General features: G+C 51.2%; 6 protein-coding genes across 6 annotated transcripts; 3 read left to right on the top strand and 3 right to left on the bottom strand.

The window, feature by feature from the left end:
* Nucleotides 1-1,917: 1,917 nt before the first annotated feature.
* AYO21_07647 (hypothetical protein) lies at nucleotides 1,918-5,673 on the top strand (the record flags this gene model as incomplete). The annotated part of the gene is made up of 2 exons (XM_022657601.1): nucleotides 1,918-5,473; nucleotides 5,543-5,673. 2 exons carry the CDS (start codon nucleotides 1,918-1,920, stop codon nucleotides 5,671-5,673), a joined length of 3,687 nt encoding a protein of 1,228 aa, XP_022510139.1.
* Nucleotides 5,674-6,963: 1,290 nt separating this feature from the next.
* On the bottom strand, nucleotides 6,964-8,106 carry AYO21_07646 (hypothetical protein; the record flags this gene model as incomplete). Its single annotated transcript, XM_022657600.1, has 1 exon — nucleotides 6,964-8,106. The coding sequence occupies one exon, from the start codon at nucleotides 8,104-8,106 to the stop codon at nucleotides 6,964-6,966; it is 1,143 nt and encodes a 380-aa protein (XP_022510138.1).
* A 1,495-nt stretch (nucleotides 8,107-9,601) lies between these two features.
* AYO21_07645 (hypothetical protein) lies at nucleotides 9,602-10,276 on the bottom strand (the record flags this gene model as incomplete). The annotated part of the gene is made up of 1 exon (XM_022657599.1): nucleotides 9,602-10,276. The coding sequence occupies one exon, from the start codon at nucleotides 10,274-10,276 to the stop codon at nucleotides 9,602-9,604; it is 675 nt and encodes a 224-aa protein (XP_022510137.1).
* Nucleotides 10,277-11,882: 1,606 nt separating this feature from the next.
* On the bottom strand, nucleotides 11,883-12,614 carry AYO21_07644 (hypothetical protein; the record flags this gene model as incomplete). Its single annotated transcript, XM_022657598.1, has 1 exon — nucleotides 11,883-12,614. The coding sequence occupies one exon, from the start codon at nucleotides 12,612-12,614 to the stop codon at nucleotides 11,883-11,885; it is 732 nt and encodes a 243-aa protein (XP_022510136.1).
* Nucleotides 12,615-13,028: 414 nt separating this feature from the next.
* AYO21_07643 (hypothetical protein) lies at nucleotides 13,029-13,778 on the top strand (the record flags this gene model as incomplete). The annotated part of the gene is made up of 6 exons (XM_022657597.1): nucleotides 13,029-13,040; nucleotides 13,099-13,124; nucleotides 13,178-13,243; nucleotides 13,298-13,346; nucleotides 13,401-13,459; nucleotides 13,658-13,778. The coding sequence occupies 6 exons, from the start codon at nucleotides 13,029-13,031 to the stop codon at nucleotides 13,776-13,778; spliced, it is 333 nt and encodes a 110-aa protein (XP_022510135.1).
* Nucleotides 13,779-17,297: 3,519 nt separating this feature from the next.
* AYO21_07642 (hypothetical protein) lies at nucleotides 17,298-18,144 on the top strand (the record flags this gene model as incomplete). The annotated part of the gene is made up of 2 exons (XM_022657596.1): nucleotides 17,298-17,394; nucleotides 17,453-18,144. The coding sequence occupies 2 exons, from the start codon at nucleotides 17,298-17,300 to the stop codon at nucleotides 18,142-18,144; spliced, it is 789 nt and encodes a 262-aa protein (XP_022510134.1).
* Nucleotides 18,145-18,767: the final 623 nt, after the last annotated feature.

The raw sequence follows: 18,767 nt of genomic DNA, 5'->3' as shown, positions 1-18,767 counted from the left end.
AAGGGTGGCCCATTGGGGGGCGAATTAAAGTGCGGGCGTGCCCGAGGTTCTCGTCGGCCCACCCGCCATTACGTGTTGGCAGGTGATGCAAGCTTGGAGGGATTCGTAGGCGCCTCCAAGTTACTGACTGCGTGGTGTGGTACCTACCAAGGAAGAGGCTGCCTATGTGGCGCCTGGAGAAGAAACCTGGTTCATTATTATTCCCTGACTCTTGTACTGTACCTACTCAGATGAGTACACTCCCCTGCTAGGTAAGGGATCCACGTCCAGGGCAACGAAACTGAAAATTGGCTTCGGAAAGGCGCGGCAAGCCCACAAACCCAACTAACAAAATGATCCGGCACACACTGTCCTAGTACGAGTCCATGCTACTGAATAATACACAATCACCCCAAACTCAGGCTGGCCGCCGCATCGCCTGGCACAAATACAACGTGCAAGGGTGGTCAGATGAGTGATGCTGTGCACGTACTAGTCACCAGTTTGTTCCTTTCCGGATGACTGCAGGCCCGAATTCGATCACATCGGGGAGCACGAACATGTACCAAGTATGTACAAGCATGAATCCATCCTCTATACGGCAAGTCATGTTTCTTTGCCCTCGGAAGAGTGAGACATTGTTCAGGTGGTCCAATCCTCCCGTACATCTACTTGTATACATCTACTCACAAATCATCGTTACCATACGAGGTGCAGATCCGCCGTCCTATCTTAGCTCAACTCGATTCCATCCCTACGGCATCGACACCAGAGGCGAGTTACTCAAGTTGATGGGTGTGGTAGTTTCAACAAAGGTCAATGGTGATAGGTTGATTTGTCCAGACAAGCGCAACTCTATGTAAGGGACACCAGTGTTTAAAAATACTCGATGAGAGAGCATCACTGGTGTGCTGCTTAGCCACAACCGAGCCTCTCACATGCGCAGTTGGACCAGACGAGATCTCACCACGGACTGCGCAAACCGGTAATCTTTTGTTGTCCATCAACCTGTTTTCGGAGTACCATTTGGAAGTCAAAATCTGTCACAAGCACACAATGATACAAGCAACTCGATTTCTTTAAAAGAAAAAAACAACACTGGTTCAGGAGGTCCCTAGCTCAGCTTGTACGCGTCAACTATGGGACTCAGGAGAAGGCGGGAAAACAGAAGCAAAAAAACATTGAATTGGGTTCGGAGGATATCTTTATTCGCCTCTGGAGGGTGGCCTCTTGTTTCTCCTGTATGATGCGCTAGGCCCGCAACGTAGCCAATCCAGACTCTTGGGATAGAACTCCATCGGACAAGCCACGAATCGTTTGTTGTGGCCTCTCCACACTCGAAGCACACGGCGACACAGTGACACAGCCAAACCTCCCCCGATCCTTGTCTTGTCGTTACCCAGTTCTTGTGTCTACCTGTCGCTGTGTTTGTCCTTCTGTATTGCTCACTCGCTATCAACGGTTTCCTTTAGCACATGTACATTCTCTGGTCATCTCAACCACTCTCGTTTGACCATCTCTGTAATCGAACAAGCCGTACATCTTTGTCTTTCCGCCTAGGTCAGTAACGCAATCCGAGGCGCAGTTTCTTCGGCAACCAATTCGTTGTTTCACCCCCAAACAGACAACAACCAACTGCAAAAGTGACGAGCAATCTCAACCGAAAGATCCTGTCTGTGCAAAGCCATTCGATACACGATAGATCGCATTATACTTTGGAGCCTCTCGTCGCACACTTGAGAGTTTGCTCAGAGATACAGCGCAGGCGCTGGTCTCCAACCCACGCTCATTCTTCCACTGGAAAAGCCGAGACTGCGAGATTTCCTATGAGGGAGAGCAACTATACCTCAGCAAATGTATGTTGAGGATTGGCACAATGACATTATCGATGCGTGCCCCGGCGACCCACTAACATTCTTTCTCCCTGCAGAACTGATCATGTCTGAACCACCTCTCAGGCCCCGGCCTGCTACCTCGCCCACTCGCGAAAAGTCCCATTCTCCTTACAGAGACTCGCCTTCTCGACGATTACGCGATCTTGAGACTGGAGCAAATGTCCAACGCAACTCTCCATACTCGGCTCAGCGCATTGGAGCCGACCCCTACCCTCCCTCACCCAGCTCCAGAACCGCAGACTGGGAGCCCATCATGTCAAACCCTATGAATCAGAGTGATCTCGGTCGCAAGAAATCCCTGATCCGTCCCGAGCGCAGTCGAATAGACCGAGATCATCCCAACTACCACTATCGCAAGCATGCGCAGAATATGGAGGTCTTCCCCTCCACCACTGGGAACGATCCTGTGGTGGAAGAGTTGGTGGAACAGAGGACGGTGAGCTCTGAGAGCACCAATCTCAACATGCCAACCGACGAACCCTTCGGGACTCAACCCACTTCTCGTCTACCTGGGAAACTTGAGCCTGTCGGCAAAAAGAGAAAACCTCGAAAACTGGTTAGAAAAGACACTCGCGACATGACGGCCGAAGAGAAGAGGCGGCTGAAAGAAATAGAAAAGCTCAAACCTCCAAGTGCTTGGAATGTGTACTGTGCCGTGGTCACTTTCTGGGCTCCTAACTTCATATTACATTGTTGCGGAATGCCAGGAAGGGCCCAGAAACGAGCCTGGAGAGAGAAAGTCGGTTTGATCAGCATCATCTTGCTCATTGCCGGCTTTGTTGGTTTCCTAACTTTCGGCTTTACCCGGGCAGTCTGCCCGGCCCCGGGACTGAGATTGAAGATCAACCATGTTGATCGTGGTTACATGATATTCCACGGAGATGCTTACAATCTTGATGGTTCCATGCACCCTGCAGCACGGGGAGTTCCTCTCGACAGCAATGTCCTCTACGACCTCCCGCACAAGTATGGTGGTCAAGACGGAAGTTTCATGTTTCAAAAAGTCAATGGAGAGTGCAAAGGTCTCATCACTCTCGCACCCGGTTCCGATGTGCCTACGGATGCCGATGGAGATCTTGCTTGGTATTTTCCTTGCAACGCCTTCAACCAGGACGGCTCGTCGCCGCCGAACCTCACCAACCCCTACTATCTGGGCTATGCTTGTCACACTACCGCCAAGTCTAGAAATACGTTCTATAACCTGAGAAAAGCGGGAGAAGTCTTCTTCACTTGGGACGATCTCAAGAACACCAGTCGAAATTTGGTGGTGTATTCGGGTTCCGTGATTGATCTGGACTTGTTGAGGTGGTTCAACGAGAGTCAAGTGGTCTGGCCAAAACAGTTTGACGACATGCGAGAAAGTGCCGAAATTCGCGGAACTGATATCACCCATGTGTTACAGTCTGCCGCGGATAAAAAGGTTGGCAAGTGTCTGGCCCAGATTGCAAAAGTGGGTTCGGTTGATACCGAGACGGTTGGGTGTATTGCATCAAAGGTTGTCCTTTACGTCTCGTTGGTGTTTATCCTCGCCGTCGTGTTGGTCAAGTTCTTCCTCGCCCTGGCCTTTCAATGGTTTTTGGCTGGGAAGTTTGCAGCCACCAAGACTTCGCAAACATCCGATCCGAAAAAGAGGGCCAAGCAGATCGAGGACTGGGCCGACGACATCTACAGACCGGCTCCAAAAATCACTGATCCTGCAAGTACAATCTCCGGCTCCGATGCGCGGGCCAGTAAACGTGGAAGTCAGTTGTTCCCTCAGACATCTCGTTTCACCAGCCCTTATGCTGTTGAGCGTCTGTCCAAAACAAATCGCCCACCTCCAACCACGATGACCAGTCAGTCTTCCAATGCCCGACTGATTCAGCCAGGAACTGGCCTTTACAAAACCGGATTCAACAGTAGTCAGAACACTCTGGACGTCAATTCTCGGATGAGCGTTGGTGCTAGCAGATCCAGCCTTCTCCTGTCAGGTCAGGAAGCCCGGTACTCAGCTGTGATGGACTCCCTCGAACCTGGTGGGCCTGTTGGTTTCATTCACGAGAACGTGGTTCCTCAACCACCTCCTGAGTGGCAGCCCTTCGGCTTCCCTCTCGCTCACGTTATATGCTTGGTCACTGCATACTCGGAAGACGCAGATGGTGTGCGAACCACGCTGGACTCTGTTGCAACGACCGACTACCCTAACAGTCATAAAGCAATTTTGGTGATCTGTGATGGTTTGATCAAGGGCAAAGGGAACGACTTGTCAACCCCAGAGATTGTCCTCAGCATGATGGGTGATTTTGTCGTTCTTCCTGAAGACGTGCAGGCCTTTTCATATGTCGCTGTATCCAGCGGCTCAAAACGGCACAACATGGCCAAGGTTTACGCTGGGTTCTACGATTATGGTCCGAACTCGAAGATCGATCCGACCAAGCAGCAACGAGTGCCCATGTTAGTGGTTGTCAAATGCGGAACCCCTGAAGAAGCCGGCAAATCTAAGCCTGGTAACCGAGGCAAGCGTGACAGTCAGATCATTTTGATGTCCTTCCTCCAAAAGGTCATGTTTGATGAACGCATGACTGAACTCGAGTATGAAATGTTCAACGGTCTCTGGAAAGTGACGGGCATGTCACCCGACTTTTACGAAATGGTTCTCATGGTCGACGCCGACACAAAGGTATATCCTGACAGTCTGACACACATGGTCTCCGCCATGGTCAAGGATCCCGAAATCATGGGACTCTGCGGTGAAACGAAGATCGCGAACAAAACGCAATCGTGGGTCTCACGGATCCAGGTCTTCGAATACTTCATCTCGCATCATCTGTCCAAATCCTTTGAATCTGTCTTTGGCGGTGTCACTTGCTTGCCTGGGTGTTTCTGCATGTACCGGATCAAATCACCCAAGGGCGGGCAGAACTACTGGGTCCCAATTCTGGCTAACCCCGACATCGTGGAGCACTATTCGGAAAACGTCGTCGATACACTGCACAAAAAGAATCTTCTGCTGCTGGGCGAAGACAGATACCTTTCGACACTCATGCTCAAGACCTTCCCCAAGCGCAAACAAGTCTTTGTTCCTCAGGCAGTGTGCAAGACGACTGTGCCGGACCAGTTCAAAGTCCTTCTATCTCAACGGCGTCGTTGGATCAACTCTACTGTCCACAATCTGATGGAACTTGTCCTTGTACGCGACCTCTGCGGTACATTTTGCTTCAGTATGCAATTTGTTGTCTTTATCGAGTTGATCGGTACCCTTGTATTACCGGCGGCCATCGCATTTACGTTCTATTTGATCATCATTTCCATCGTGGCCAAACCAGTTCCGGTCATTCCTCTTATTCTTCTGGGGCTCATTCTAGGTCTTCCCGCCGTGCTGATTGTGATGACGGCGCACAGTTGGTCATATGTCGCATGGATGGGTATCTACCTGCTCTCTCTCCCGATCTGGAATTTTGTTCTGCCGGCCTACGCATATTGGAAGTTCGACGACTTCAGCTGGGGAGACACCAGGAAGACTGATGGAGAGACCAAGAAATCTGGCGGACACGGGGAAGCTGAAGGTGAATTCGATAGTTCAAAGATCCTGATGAAAAGATGGGGAGATTTCGAGAGAGGTAAGTTTCACCCCCTTTGATGTGCCATGTTCTTGGCTTCAGAACAAGACCTGACGTTATACACTATAGAACGTCGAGCACAAGCCACTGGCACAGGATGGGCACAGCATTCTCTCGGCCCCACGTCTGCAAAGGCAGCAACGGTCACGAGCGACTATGCCTCAAGCCATGGAGTTTTTGAGCCCTATCATGACTATTGAGGGCATCTGCCAGCGCGACCATACAGCGTACAGACGCAAGCGACTCGGGGGAAAATAGACTGCTTTAATGTGTAACGAACCACTATAAACAAACCGAAAAGAAAAGGAAAAGGGATGTGCATCTGGCGTTTTGTGCGGATGGATTTTGCTTTTCTGAGATCAGGAGGCGGCGCCATGACGCGACATGACGACGGGGCAAGCGGATCTGCTTGAGATATCTGCTCAAGATGGCTAATAATTAGGGAATGGGGAGTCTCGCTCAGAGCATCGCATCGCATCACATCACATCGCATCTTGTTGGGGAGGGGGGGATGGGTGCCTTGTCATGAAGCTTGCGGCATTCTTATGGGGTGGTATCTGTCGTGAGATACTCTAGCGGCACGGGGCGGCATACTCTTTGAGGATGAATGGTCTTCCACCTTATATATTAGCGTTGCATTAATTCTACCAGCACTCTTCACCTCTGATTCTGCATCTATCTATCTACAAGTACCCGGTGAAGCTCCGGGTCTATACTTCCACCTGGGAAGCGTGTACTTGGTAAGGCCGCCGGTATAGGTCCAGACCCACCTCTATACCTACTTGTATTTTTCTGTGTGTGTGATATGCAAGAATCCAAGTACAAGTATAGAGTACAGATCCGGTTAGCCGCTCCCCTAGTACCTCGTACATCTGTCCCTGTACCGAGTACCTACAGTACTTTTCCTTGTACTTGTTCTCGTTCGTACTCGTTCACGCAATGTTCTCTGACCGCTGCCTACCAAGCCTGCGTACATACTTGAGGATACTCCATTCCATGTATCGTACTGTACTGTATCCAGCACTAATTAGGTAGTACCTACTAAAAAGACCCACAGCTTTTGACGACACGACGCATTACATATACCAGTACCGACGCGGCTCCCCAGGGCTGAGTGAATGAATGTCGAAATACCTCTTTGTAGATAGGTGTCGGTTCTATATCTGATATGTACATATATGCTCAGTCATCAACTTTTTCGAGAGCCTCCTCCTCGTTCTTCACTCGGATTCTCCGGGCAAGGAAAAGGCTGAAATGTTGTACAGGCGGTCGACCACATATGTGGGCTCACGCACTATAACATCCTCCACAAGACCTCGCTATTTTATAGAGTCGATCGGCGGTGATAAAACACTTCGTCACCATTGCAGTTCTTGCCTCTAAAGCTTCGCATGGTTGGCTCCTCTTGACAATCCCAAGTTTTATCGTCTAGAGCAAGGACGATTCGCAGTAAAACGTCTGAAACTGCACACATGCGGTGGATTTGACTCTCACTCCATGCGCTCAGTAGAGGTTGTTTTGGTGGGGACATGAGTCCTGGCCCATGCCTCGTGCCTGTACCCCTGTACCCCTGTGTATTCGTCCTCTTTATCGCGAATCGCCCAAGCTGATTCGCGAGCAGAAAGGACGCAGTCACTCATTCCCGGAGCGCCTCGCCACCATGGACCTGCGAGTTTTAGCCGTCCGTGGAAGGTGGACATTATTGCTTCATGAATGGTGGCCATGTCCTGAGCATAGCCAACAGGATACTGTGGTATACAGTTGCGATTGAGCCGCGCTTTGGCCACGGCCGGAGATTCCTTGATGTTGAGGTGTCTTCTCAATAGAGTCTGCGCCATTTCGATTGCTTGTTGTTCAGTAGGAAGGTCGCTTGGTGCCCATTCACTCCACCAATGTCCACCCATCATGACCGTCAGCTTCGTGCCTGGTGCGGTGTCCTGCAAGACAGGGCCTGATTCACCATGTGGTGGATCCGGATCCAGTGGGCTGCCGGGGTCGCTGTCAATAGACTCAAAGTAAGAGCCATCAGCAGGAGAGGCAGCTGCATCAGACCGACCCGATGTTTCGGAGCTAAATAAGACGCCCAGTGCTCGTTCAGGATTCTGTTCGAGTGGCACGGAGCGCGGAATGAGATAGCCAAAACCTCTCAGTGAGGGCGGCAGCAAGTCTGGATTGTTGTAGTAGAGATTGATAACCATGACATTGACGGAGCAGTCGCTGTGTTCACAGGCATTTGCGACCTTGGGATCCAGCGTTGAGCCCGACGCTTGAGCGCCGCTGGTGAGAAACTGTTTCAGTGTTCGAGGACCCAGCGTGGAAACCACATAATCATAGTTTGAGGTGGTTCCAGCTGGCATTTGCGTGACCGACACTTGATTCTTGCTGTCGTTGAATTCGACATCCTTGACTTCCGCCGAGCGCAAGATGGTGATGTTCTTGTTCTTGCTAAGCTCTTGTTCCAACGCAGAGGTTATCTGGCCCAAACCTCGCCGAAACGTATAAACACTTACTTCAGCGAAGCTGTCCAAGTTAGGCACTCTTTTGAAATAAGTCTCTCGGGACTGGAGCGCGAGAATCTGCCGGTGCACATGCAGAGCAACATTGACAGGCGTGAGAGTAACACGGTTCACCATGTTGGACAAGATTTCCAGAAGGACCCCAGGCGTTCTTTCTCGGTCACGGGTCTCAAGGTGCCACAATTGCGGCAGCAAAGTCCTGGCGCTAAGCTTGTAGATGTCGCCAGCGAAAATCCCATGACATACAGCCGAAAGTAAGTTATCTGCGATTTCCCTGGCAAACCGTCGCGATACGAAATCTCCAACAGATTCGTCCTTCACATCTTCATCCCGGGGAGCCACCCACGGCTCTCTGAAACATTTCAGAATTCCTTCGTATAGCGGTTCGGTAAGTACCGCATTCAGAACCCGGAGCAACTCCAAGAGTGAAGTGTGTTTTGACAAGACAGGCAAGCGAACGAGGTGATCGGGATAGTAGATGTAGCGGTTGAGCGCAGCCGGGCTAGACTTTGATATCGCGACGAGGTCTTTACCTATGTGAAGTTGTGCAAGCTAGAAACCCCACCTTAGCGACAAGGACTGAGGATTCTTCACAATTGGGCTTACCAGCTCAAGCATAGCAAGGGGCGCAGGTCCCAACCCAGCTCTTAATGTTCGTGGACCCCATTCAAAAAGGACTTCCCCCTTGTCCACTGGAACCACCTCTGAATCAACCCATCCGCCTAACCTGTCATTCTTCTCAAGTATTGTAATTTTTGCATTGGGAAGCTGGTTGCTCAAGTGGAAGGCTGTAGCGAGGCCCGTGAACCCTCCACCCAGAATGGCTAGCTCTCGGGCATGCGGATTTGGGGGAGGAAGAACATCTTGACCATCGGATTGGGGTATCCTGACCAAGCCATGGCTGGCGGATGAATGAAACGTGCGAAGGCGCAGTAGTGGCTGCCCTTGTCGCTGGAAGGCGTATTTTACGGCATTTGAGTAGGGAGCATTACAGACACCCACGCGCATATCCAGTGGATACACACCGAGCGGTGCATGCGGAAGGGTGCTTGATAGAGCTAGAGGGGAGTTGGAGGCAGGCAAGCAAATTGATGTGGGCGTCGACGTGCAATTGAAATCAACTCTACCAAACTTTTGGCGTGATGATGCTGGGCCATCTCGGCTCAGTTGCCATAAAACTACCCCCACTTCCGCGCTCAATGCCCACCATGTACCGAGTGCCCACATACAAGTGTTCGCAAGGCGTAGTATGGCAAGTGCTCTTTTGGAGCAGCTTCCCGACGACCCGAAATCACGGCATCAACATCGTGTCCCCAGATATGCTGCTGGCGCCGCCACAACTCATCCAGCGTGACGCCTGGGGCTGTACACAGCGCGCAAGTTTCTCCCAGTCCTGAGTCATGATGACCCTCCGTTACCCTCCACCTCTTTCCCACATCATACGACGGCTGTGGCGACTGCAAAAGCCTTTAGATGTTTGGCGAGTACGAGATCGTAGATAGATGCGATGATCGTTGTGGTCTAGTCTCATTTCTTCACCTTGAGATCAGCGTGGACTTCAGAGATCCGTCGACAGAGGATAAATTAGCGGGCATATTATCCAGTCAATCGATCAAGTTGGTGGAACGGCGACTTCGTTTCCAGAATCAGCTGTGAGTGCCTGCAATTCCGGACCGTCGTAGCCCAATTTCTTGAGATCCCGCAGCAGCTCGCCTTCTTTTCCAATCTTCATGACCTGGTCGTGCGACAGCTTCTCGCCAGCCGCCCGCTTTTCTCTCAGTTCGCGGACTGCGCGTAACTTTTTCAGTTGATTGCGAATCTTCTTCTGTTGTTCCATCTCAGCGTCGGCCGCCAATACCTCACTAGTTGCCAGCTTTGCAGGATCGTCCCAGTTCTCCTTGTGCTTATCTCTCTCTGAGATCTCAGTCTTTTGCATAGCTGAAGAAAGTCCATCTTCTGCATCCTCTGCTGACACTCCCGCGGCTGCTTTCTTCCGCGCCGCCTCCCTGCGTTTTGCATTCTTGCCCATTGTGGAAACCTCACTCTTAGTCGCAGTCACCGTCTCTGCTCCCGGGACGCCGGCTTGACCTCTGTTCTTCCATGCTTCGGCACTCCTATTCTTGTAGGTCTCGACGTCTTCTGGCGGTCTATATCCCGGCCTCACTCTGATCTCTTTTCTGGTCGAACCATCTGCCCTTGTCGAAGACGGAATGTAGGAGGCACCATCTGCAGAGGTCTCTATGCCGGATTTGCTGGCCCGAGGCGTGCCAGAAGGTGGATTCGACATCGTGGAAGGCAGAGCTAGCCGCGGAAAGCGTGGTGTGGCGGCTTGTACGCGATCAGGTGGGCGTCAACATGGCGAGATTGCTGACCTCTCCAAAGGTTCCACGTACAAGCAGCCGAAGGCTTCCTGAACTAGACCGTTCGGACAGCGAAAGAAATGCGCTGCGGATAATTTCGGTGGCTTTTGTGGACCTCGCGGCAGCAGAGGGGAACATGAAAGTGAATCGACGGCTGCGTCCGGTGGATCTCCAAGCGAACCCCTCGCACCCGGTGCGTATGTACATACATATTATTTCCGCCATATCCAGGCAGTTCTTTTTGTCCGCATCAACACATCCTCGACACCGAGGTACGCCACATGCTTATATGAGAGCGGCAGACATTCACTAACGCCTTTTATATATATATATATCTATACCTACCTCCCTATCCAAGGCAGCGGTCGGGGCACACAACAGTGCGAGGTAGGTATGCAGAATAGGGATCCAGGCGGTATTAAAGGATCTTGCGAAGACGATCGCGACAACCCAATCCTCTGTCACCGAATGCGAGATGTATGTTTGGCGTCGAATGAAGCCAGGCTCTGTAAATGCACCACACTGTTACCTTGTCTTCCATTCCAGCTTCCATAAGTTTTCATTTCTCAAACAGTGATATTTTTCAAAAGAGAAGGTGCCGATATCGAGGACATCATCCAAAGCTTTCAACATCATCGATCAGTCAACCCAGCACGTATGGTTTTTGTGTGACGATGAGTACCTGAAAAGGCGACAAATTAGAGATTGTATCAAGTGACAAGCGATTTCAAAGGCACATGCACTTGCAGGGCACAAGTTGACAGCAATCTATATAATAATACTCTACTTGTGTATGTGCACAATGAGATAGGTACGTGGCACCCATGTGGTGACCCAGGGGGGTGACAGAATTCCGTCCCCACCCATTTTTAGCACCACCTAGCCAATGTAACTACCCTCGCCATTGTATCTGAAGGAATCACCATTTTCTACCCTTTATGCGTTTACCACCTGTTTTTACTAGTAGTTCGCATCTCTCTGGCATATCGCAAATCCTGTCTCGTATCTCCTCGAGCGAGATTTCACGCCAGACCTCGTTACCTTTCTGCTTTAGTTGTTCTATAGACATTCTAGTTACGCCAGGAACAGACCTCATTCTCTGCTTCCAGATATTCCAGGCGGCCTCAGATGGGTTTAAATCAGGCGAAGAGGCAGGGTGAATAAGGTTTTCTATAGCGAATGCCTCTCGTTTACGCTGTGCGAGGCCTCTTTTCTTCATTCCGTGAGAGGGATCGCCGTCCTCGACGAGGAGGAAATCGTGATTGTGAATAGTGCGCATATGCCTAATCGCATCGATATAGACTTGCAGGAGATGTTCGGAATAGTAACGCTGGGTAATTGAGTTACCCTTTGGCTGTAGAATTGGCTGTAGATTGTACTTAGTTTCCCACTCTTCAACCTCCTGTTCATAATGGCGAAGGCGTTCTTGAAACTCCTGTTCCGACTCAGTTGTTGGCCGACGACGAGGTCTCTGCGGCCGTGGTAGAATTGTCTCTTTTACTGCCTCCTTTACCTCTTGTTCTACCTCGCCTTCTAGGCCTTCCGCGTTCTGTCATGCCAGAAGAGTAACTCTGGACATTTCGCGTGCCAATTGACCCAGCCTGCGGCGTGAAGGACTATTCCTTTCTTAGGCGCTCGCGGAACGATATTCTCTTGATTATAGCGTGCTCCTGTCTCGCGAAGGACTCGAGGCGCTCGTTGCGAGGTAGGATCAAAGTGGAATTCGTCTGTGAAATAGACCCATTGCCAGAAGTTTTCAACGGTCTTTCCTGCGTGTCTTTTACCGTATTCGACGCGTGTTTTCTCAGTTTCTTTACTGAGTTCGTCCTTGTAGTAGACTGCCTTATAAAGCTGAGCGTTCTTAGTTAACTGAGTAAGTCGTCTTCTTAGTTGGCGGGCTGAAACGCGGAGGTCAAAGTAGGCGATTTGTGCCTCGTAGGGATCGTTTCGGTAGGGGTTCTTTGACGGCGAGAGGAGCGTTTGGATCTGCCTTTTTTCTATCTTCGATGGCCTGCCTAGAATCTGTGACTGCGGACGAGTCCTTCGATAGGCAGGACTACCAATCTCGAGGCGTTGTTGTAGCCAATTACTACCGGTCTTTTTATCGATCCTGTGTGCCTGCGTAATACTCCGCAGGCTTTGTCCTGGTTGCCTTGCATCCCAAGCCTCGAAAAATCGCGTTTTTTTGACAGTATCGTAATCTCCTGTGTTTAATCCACGATCAGGAGTGCTATGGCGATAAGTTGAGCGCGTTTGTGGTGGCATTGGTGGGTGGTAAAAAGGTAGGTTTGTTGGCGTTGCATAAAGTTCGCTGCGCTAAAAATGGGTGGGGACGGAATTCTGTCACCCCCTGGGTGGGGGATGACAGAATTCCGTCCCCAATGAGGCAGGAATTCCCGGCAGAATACCCTAATAGTGGGGACAGAATTCTGTCACCCCCTGGGTGGTGGTGGGTAGTTTAGTAATACGCAGTATTCCTCTGGTAGTCAACCATGCCAAGTATGCCAAGACATTCATCGGCTTACTTGCCATTCGGGTCACCTGCCTTGGCCTTTGAGCTCTTTGTCGCAAGCTCTCATGAAGGACCTGTTCACAATCGACTCCGAGTTGCTGAAGAACTGGCCTCGCGTTACCCTCGTTGACAATTCCAAGCTTTAAGAAAACAGCTACTCGTGCAAGATGCCTGCTGTGGTGAGTTGCCGCTTCTTGGAATTTCCGGCACTGTTTAAACTCTGGCTGACGCTCGCAGTCTCAAATTTCTAGCGGCATCTTCAAGTACGATCTCCTATCCTACAACCTCATCTCTGCTCCTGCTCACTCCTTCACAGTGGCCTGATGCGGAAAAACGCCACCTGGCTGACGACCATCTTCCTTGGCGCCTTCACGTTCGAGCTGTGAGAGCGCCTCTCACGCGAATATTGATATGTCGAAGCTGATGAACTTCGCAGGGCATTTGAGGGTGTAACAAACTCTATATGGGACAATTGGAACAAAGGTGTACGTTCTCGATACCCTTGACCTCCTCGAATCGCAGATTCTGACTGGACACAGCGGCAATGGAAAGACATCAAACACCGATACATACAACAAGCTGAAGAAGAGGACGAGGAGTAGTTTGGACGCTCAGGGTACTTGAAGTATGGAGTCGAACTCAACATCCGTGTTTCCCAAGGGGGCGTGGAAACAAAACTCGGAAAAACTATGTACATAAAAACGAAGGATGAGAACAACCCTGAAATTGAGGCCATTTTCCGCCATTTTCCAGCTTCTCTACCCTACCATTATCTATGTTTACTGATGTGATGCAGAGGGGCCGTGGCTTCGCCTCAGACAGACTTCAGCAACATCTGTGTGACAACCCGTGAGCTTGCCATCGAAAGAGTATCGACAATTTCGGTGTCGCATCATGAACGTTTGGTGGCGGCATAGCTGTCCTTGGAAGGCGGCACACTCCGGATGGGGACTTGAAGGGCCTTTAGGCCTTGCTTTCTTGACTACGGCATGTGGTAGGTTTGGACAAAGTGGACAAATTTGAGTTGTTGATTTCCAGAAGGTGTAGTTCCTCTATCCCATTTCGTGACTGGATAACACCCTAAACATCAAGATATGTATAACGAGTCCCGAGCTCAACATGTCGTGTTCTCAATACCTGCCCATCCAAGAACTCTCACTACTTCGCTACTGGGTTTATCGTGTGATCTAAAACGACTCCTAGATCGTCAGGCTACCGACCAGAGTGAGGCAGTCCGACGAGGGAACGCTTTCATCCTTTTCATCTGCATAGACTATCTGAGGACCAGGACCATGATCTTGACATTCCCGCTCCCGGGTACCGACGAGTGGGAACTCAAAAGCTCGATAACCAGTGAATGACTGCGTTGCGAGTTTGGGTGTTAGAAGGCTATGCGCATCCACGACATGCGAGACCGAGCCCGATCTAATTCCTTCCCATCGTCTTCCTGACATGAGGGGGGCTTTCTTGCCTCATCCAACGTATCGACGATTGGAACTTGATGCATCTATTAGTTGTTATTTGATATTTACTGGGCACTATCGGGTCAAAGGCCGAACGCGCTTCCCAGTCAGTCATGGAGCCATGATCCACCGACAGGCAAGCTATTACAATGTTCATTTCTCGTCATGGAGACTCGGAGCAGAGTTATTCACTAGACCTTGGCCCACGCAAGACTGCGACCGCGAGTTCCATCCCCCGTCTAGATGTCTCCTTGCGGTCGCCATGCACACGAGATTCTCGGAGTTGGCAAACCCCCCCCCCCGGGGGGGGGGGAATCTATCGGCGAGTTATTACCAGATCATTAGTGAGCGCTACACTCGGCTGTGGCGTCTTTCAACCCGGCCTGTCCGCTGCAAAAAGACGGGATCACGATCTGGCCCATGTGGCAACACTCCAATGTCGACGAAAAAGCTCCGTGGCGTAGTATGTTCGGGGTTTGTCTGGAAACATAACATGGTGTTTTGTCATTGCTGCATGCTCGTTCAGAACAGCGCTTTCTGCCATGGTAGGAAGTAGAAACAGCGAGATCTGACAACTGCGACGTCAGATGAGTGGAGGTGACGGGGTAATCGATCTGCTACGAGGCCTGTCGGGGCATCTGGGGACAGGGACAGGGTCAGGGCCATAATCACGTCTCGAGTCGCGAGGGAGGACGGTTCGACTTCTTGGTATGAGGGTACATATAATACCTCGCGTGCTCGCACACCTGTACAGTTCTAAAACGGGTTAGCTCCGACATAGAGCCGGGGTTTACCAATGAGAACCAATGAATGGACCCGCTCCGTCGTCGGCTGATTCCCCTTCATTGGTCTGATTCGTCCCGGCCACATCTGGGCAGAGGTGTGAGGCCCTCGCACCTCTACCCATTAATGACAAGGTCCATTCTTCCGGCATCCCTTCCCCATCAAGAGTGTTCGTTCAACCTAATACTTACCTCGCCTCGCGTTCGCGTTACTGCAAAATGTTCAGTCCCCCAATGTCTGCCCCTCCGACTCGAGGCTCCATCCAACCTCCGCAACTCCCTTGACCCGCCGTGTTACAGAGAACAGCTCCGCGAAGCTCCTTATGTCTGGCGTTTGAGAGCAAGATCAAGTTATGTTATGATTCCTAATAGTGCCGTTGTATGTGCATTGTTGATTATAGATCCGACAGAAATAGCAGGGGTCTTGTTCGTCGCATGTTCTTTTACTGTTCATTGTACAGTTATCGCAAGGTACTGTTTGAAAGGTCAGTAGCCAGCATCTTTGGAGAATGCAGGCATAGGGGGTCAACTAAGAAAAAAAACGTACTTCTGCGGTTGCCCTTTCTTGGATGAGCCGGCGTCTTTGACACCACCGACCGGTCGTATACGCACTGTTCATTTGCCTGCTCGCAAGTCAAGCAGCTGGGCTTACCGCGGTTACAGTGTATTATTCTTGCGTCGCACCGCTTGCAAGGGTCTGCCGCTGGTCAGTACATACTGACATCGTCACTAAAGGAAAAGCTTACATGGCATGGGAGTAGACGATCCCGTAGGCGCAACCTCCTTATCCCAAACACACTCAATGTCACGTGATTTGCACTGGAAACAGGGTTGCCCTCGGAAACACCTTCTTTTACTTGTTCTGCATGGCACGCACCTTGCAATGCCGACTCTAATCTTTCGGTGCGCTAAATTAGGATAGACACCAGAGCCAGCTGAGGAGGGATCAAGGCGGGAAGGATCAGCTTCATCCGCCGGACCAAGGCGGGAAGGACCAGCGTCGGCCGGACCAGGGCGGACGGGACCACGGCGGACGGGACCACGGCGGACGGGACCACGGCGGGAGGGAGCAGGAGCCGAATTTGGATTCGAAGAAGATGGTTCACCGTGTGGTAGTGCTTGATTGCTGCTACTCGCGGGCTCTGTGGCCTGAAGAGGAGGCGGCGGCGGCGGCTGGTGCTGAAGATTCGGAGCGCTTCCAGCCCAGTTAGCTAAAGAAGAACCGCTACTCTGGGGGACCCCATGGCTCTGGGCGAGCTGAGGTATCGCAGGAGGAGGCGGCGACGGCGACGGCGGCGGCTGAGGTGTCGCAGGAGGAGGCGGCTGAGGTATCGCAGGAGGAGGCGGCGGCTGGTGGTGAGGATTCGGAGCGCCTCCAGCCCAGTTAGCTAAAGAAGAATACCTGCTCAGGGGAATCTGGGCGGGCTGAGATGTCGCAGGAGGAGGAGGGCGATAGGGGAGATTTTGCTGGTGGCCACCAGCTCCTTGGTCTTTTATAGCTTGTTAGCACACGAATGCTCAGCGTAGCTCACACAAATTCCCTTACCACTCATGGTGCTATAGAGTCTGTAGACAAGGCTGCAAGAATAAGTGGTTTAAGAGACCCCGAGTGCCTCTGACAAGTACAGTGTGAAGAAAGACATTGCCTTGCTTAGGTTCAATACTGGTACATTTATGCCATTCTATAGCGCATCGCTCTAGCTACTCGCACTGTTATTGTACCCATTTATGGTAGATAAGCATCAATGGACACCCCGCGGCGCATATACCGAAACTGTGCTATATAACTCCACATCTAAAGAATTGCGGCCCCCATTTACACCTGTAGGGTCGAGGCGTACCAATCAATAGGCTCTCTTCCCGTCTCAGCTAGCATCCTGGGTGAGCCCTAGAAATTCCTGGTCAAATCCCGGTCCACTTAAGACTGCTATATCTAGCTATTGCTGCTTATATGATGACAGGATCGTACTGTTCCGAAACAGGTATAACCACACAGGGGGAAGAGTAGACGCAGGACGTGAGTGCCCAGGGCGCGAAGAGGATTTAATCTAGACTATTCTCATGCGCTTTGGACAGTTTCCTTGGGTGTTACTTTCGGCTCAAGAATCAGCGATTGATTTGTACCTTAGAGCCGTCCACACACATACGACGCTTTCACGAGCCGCCCGGTACCCTGCAAAGTTGTTACAACATGGCAGACTACGAAGAGTCATATCAAACGATCGATGAACTGGAAGAGCAGCTCGAAGATGCCATAGATGAATACATCAAGGCTCATGATGACCCAGGTCAGTGCACGTGGTGAATTCCTGGAGCGGCTTGATGTGGTCATTTTAACATGTACAGGAGAGGAGAAGGACGAAGCCGAACGACACAAGGCTCTGCATCACCACAGCAAAACAATCGCCTACACCGCGCAGGAGATTCTCACACATGATCCCAGCCATGGGGAGGCGCAGAAGTTTCTTGCGATCTTTTCGTTGTCGCTCAACGGACAGTTTCAACCACATCACTATAGGACGCTGGGATTGGTAGACGAAGATTCGGACCTTGAAGAGCTCTATCACCATCCGTGGAAGAGCGAATATCTCCCGGACGAGGACCACTCACACCTTCTGAATGCTGAGGATGAGCCGATAGACGCCCAGCATGATGATCACCACCACCACCACCACAATGACAATGGAGAGATCGACACTCATGCTGATTTCAACAGCTTGAACGACGGCGACCATGCACATGAGGAATGTGACTTTGAGAAGGTCCAAGAACATCACGGGGACGAGGAGGCTATGGGAGGTGATGACGACGAGCAGGGTCAGTATAGTGGCGACGATGGTCAGTATGGTGATTTTGATGGCGAGTACGCCAACCATGAAGGCCACTGCGACGGCGACGAGGACCAGTATTATGGTGATGACGGCAACGACGCCGGTCATGAGTGCCACTGGTATGGCGACGAGGGCCACTATAGTGGCGATGATCAAGCTCGAGGGCACACCTGGGCCCCCAATGAACCGTGCTCGTCATGGAGCTAGGACAAGACGCATAACGACCTGACCTAACCTAAGCACAGTAGTCTCGCCATATCATCCAAGAACACCTAGCAAATATATACAGGATGTAGCTGGGCATGTCTGGAATGCTCAGCCTTGCAGGACACAATAACATTGGCCGTAACGGCGAGGGAGTTCCAAAGATGATGGGGATTGGGGCGCTGGTCAATATCGCGGCCAGTGAGGAAGATGAGATCGCGCCGCCCTGAAAAGTCTGACTCGACGGAAAGGGAGGTACCTTGTGTCGGGCTAGCATTCCATTAGGCCATGTCGGGTAGTTGACACACAAAATAGTTTCCTGAACCCCACCACGCCCGTGGCACGCCTGGTCTCCAAGATCGCGCCTGCCAAGGTCACTTCATCGTGCGACAAGGCCTCCTGAAATGCCTCTTGAGCGTCACTAGATCAAGTCGCCTCAGGTTGTCAGCAAGTACTCGGTAGAAAGAGGGAAGTAGTGGCTCAAAGCTGACCATGGTTACCAGGCAGGTGGACGAGTTAGCACAAGGGTCGATCATATACAAAGTGATCCCTTTGTAGCAGCTAGTGAAAGTGGAAGCGGGAATTCTCATGAATATATCTCCTTTGATACCTATGTAGATACCGAG

This window comes from Fonsecaea monophora (assembly GCF_001642475.1).
Source record: "Fonsecaea monophora strain CBS 269.37 chromosome Unknown Scaff60, whole genome shotgun sequence".
Lineage (NCBI taxonomy): Eukaryota > Fungi > Ascomycota > Eurotiomycetes > Chaetothyriales > Herpotrichiellaceae > Fonsecaea > Fonsecaea monophora.
Note: the sequence above shows the minus strand (reverse complement) of the source record. Positions and strands in the feature narration are given on the sequence as shown.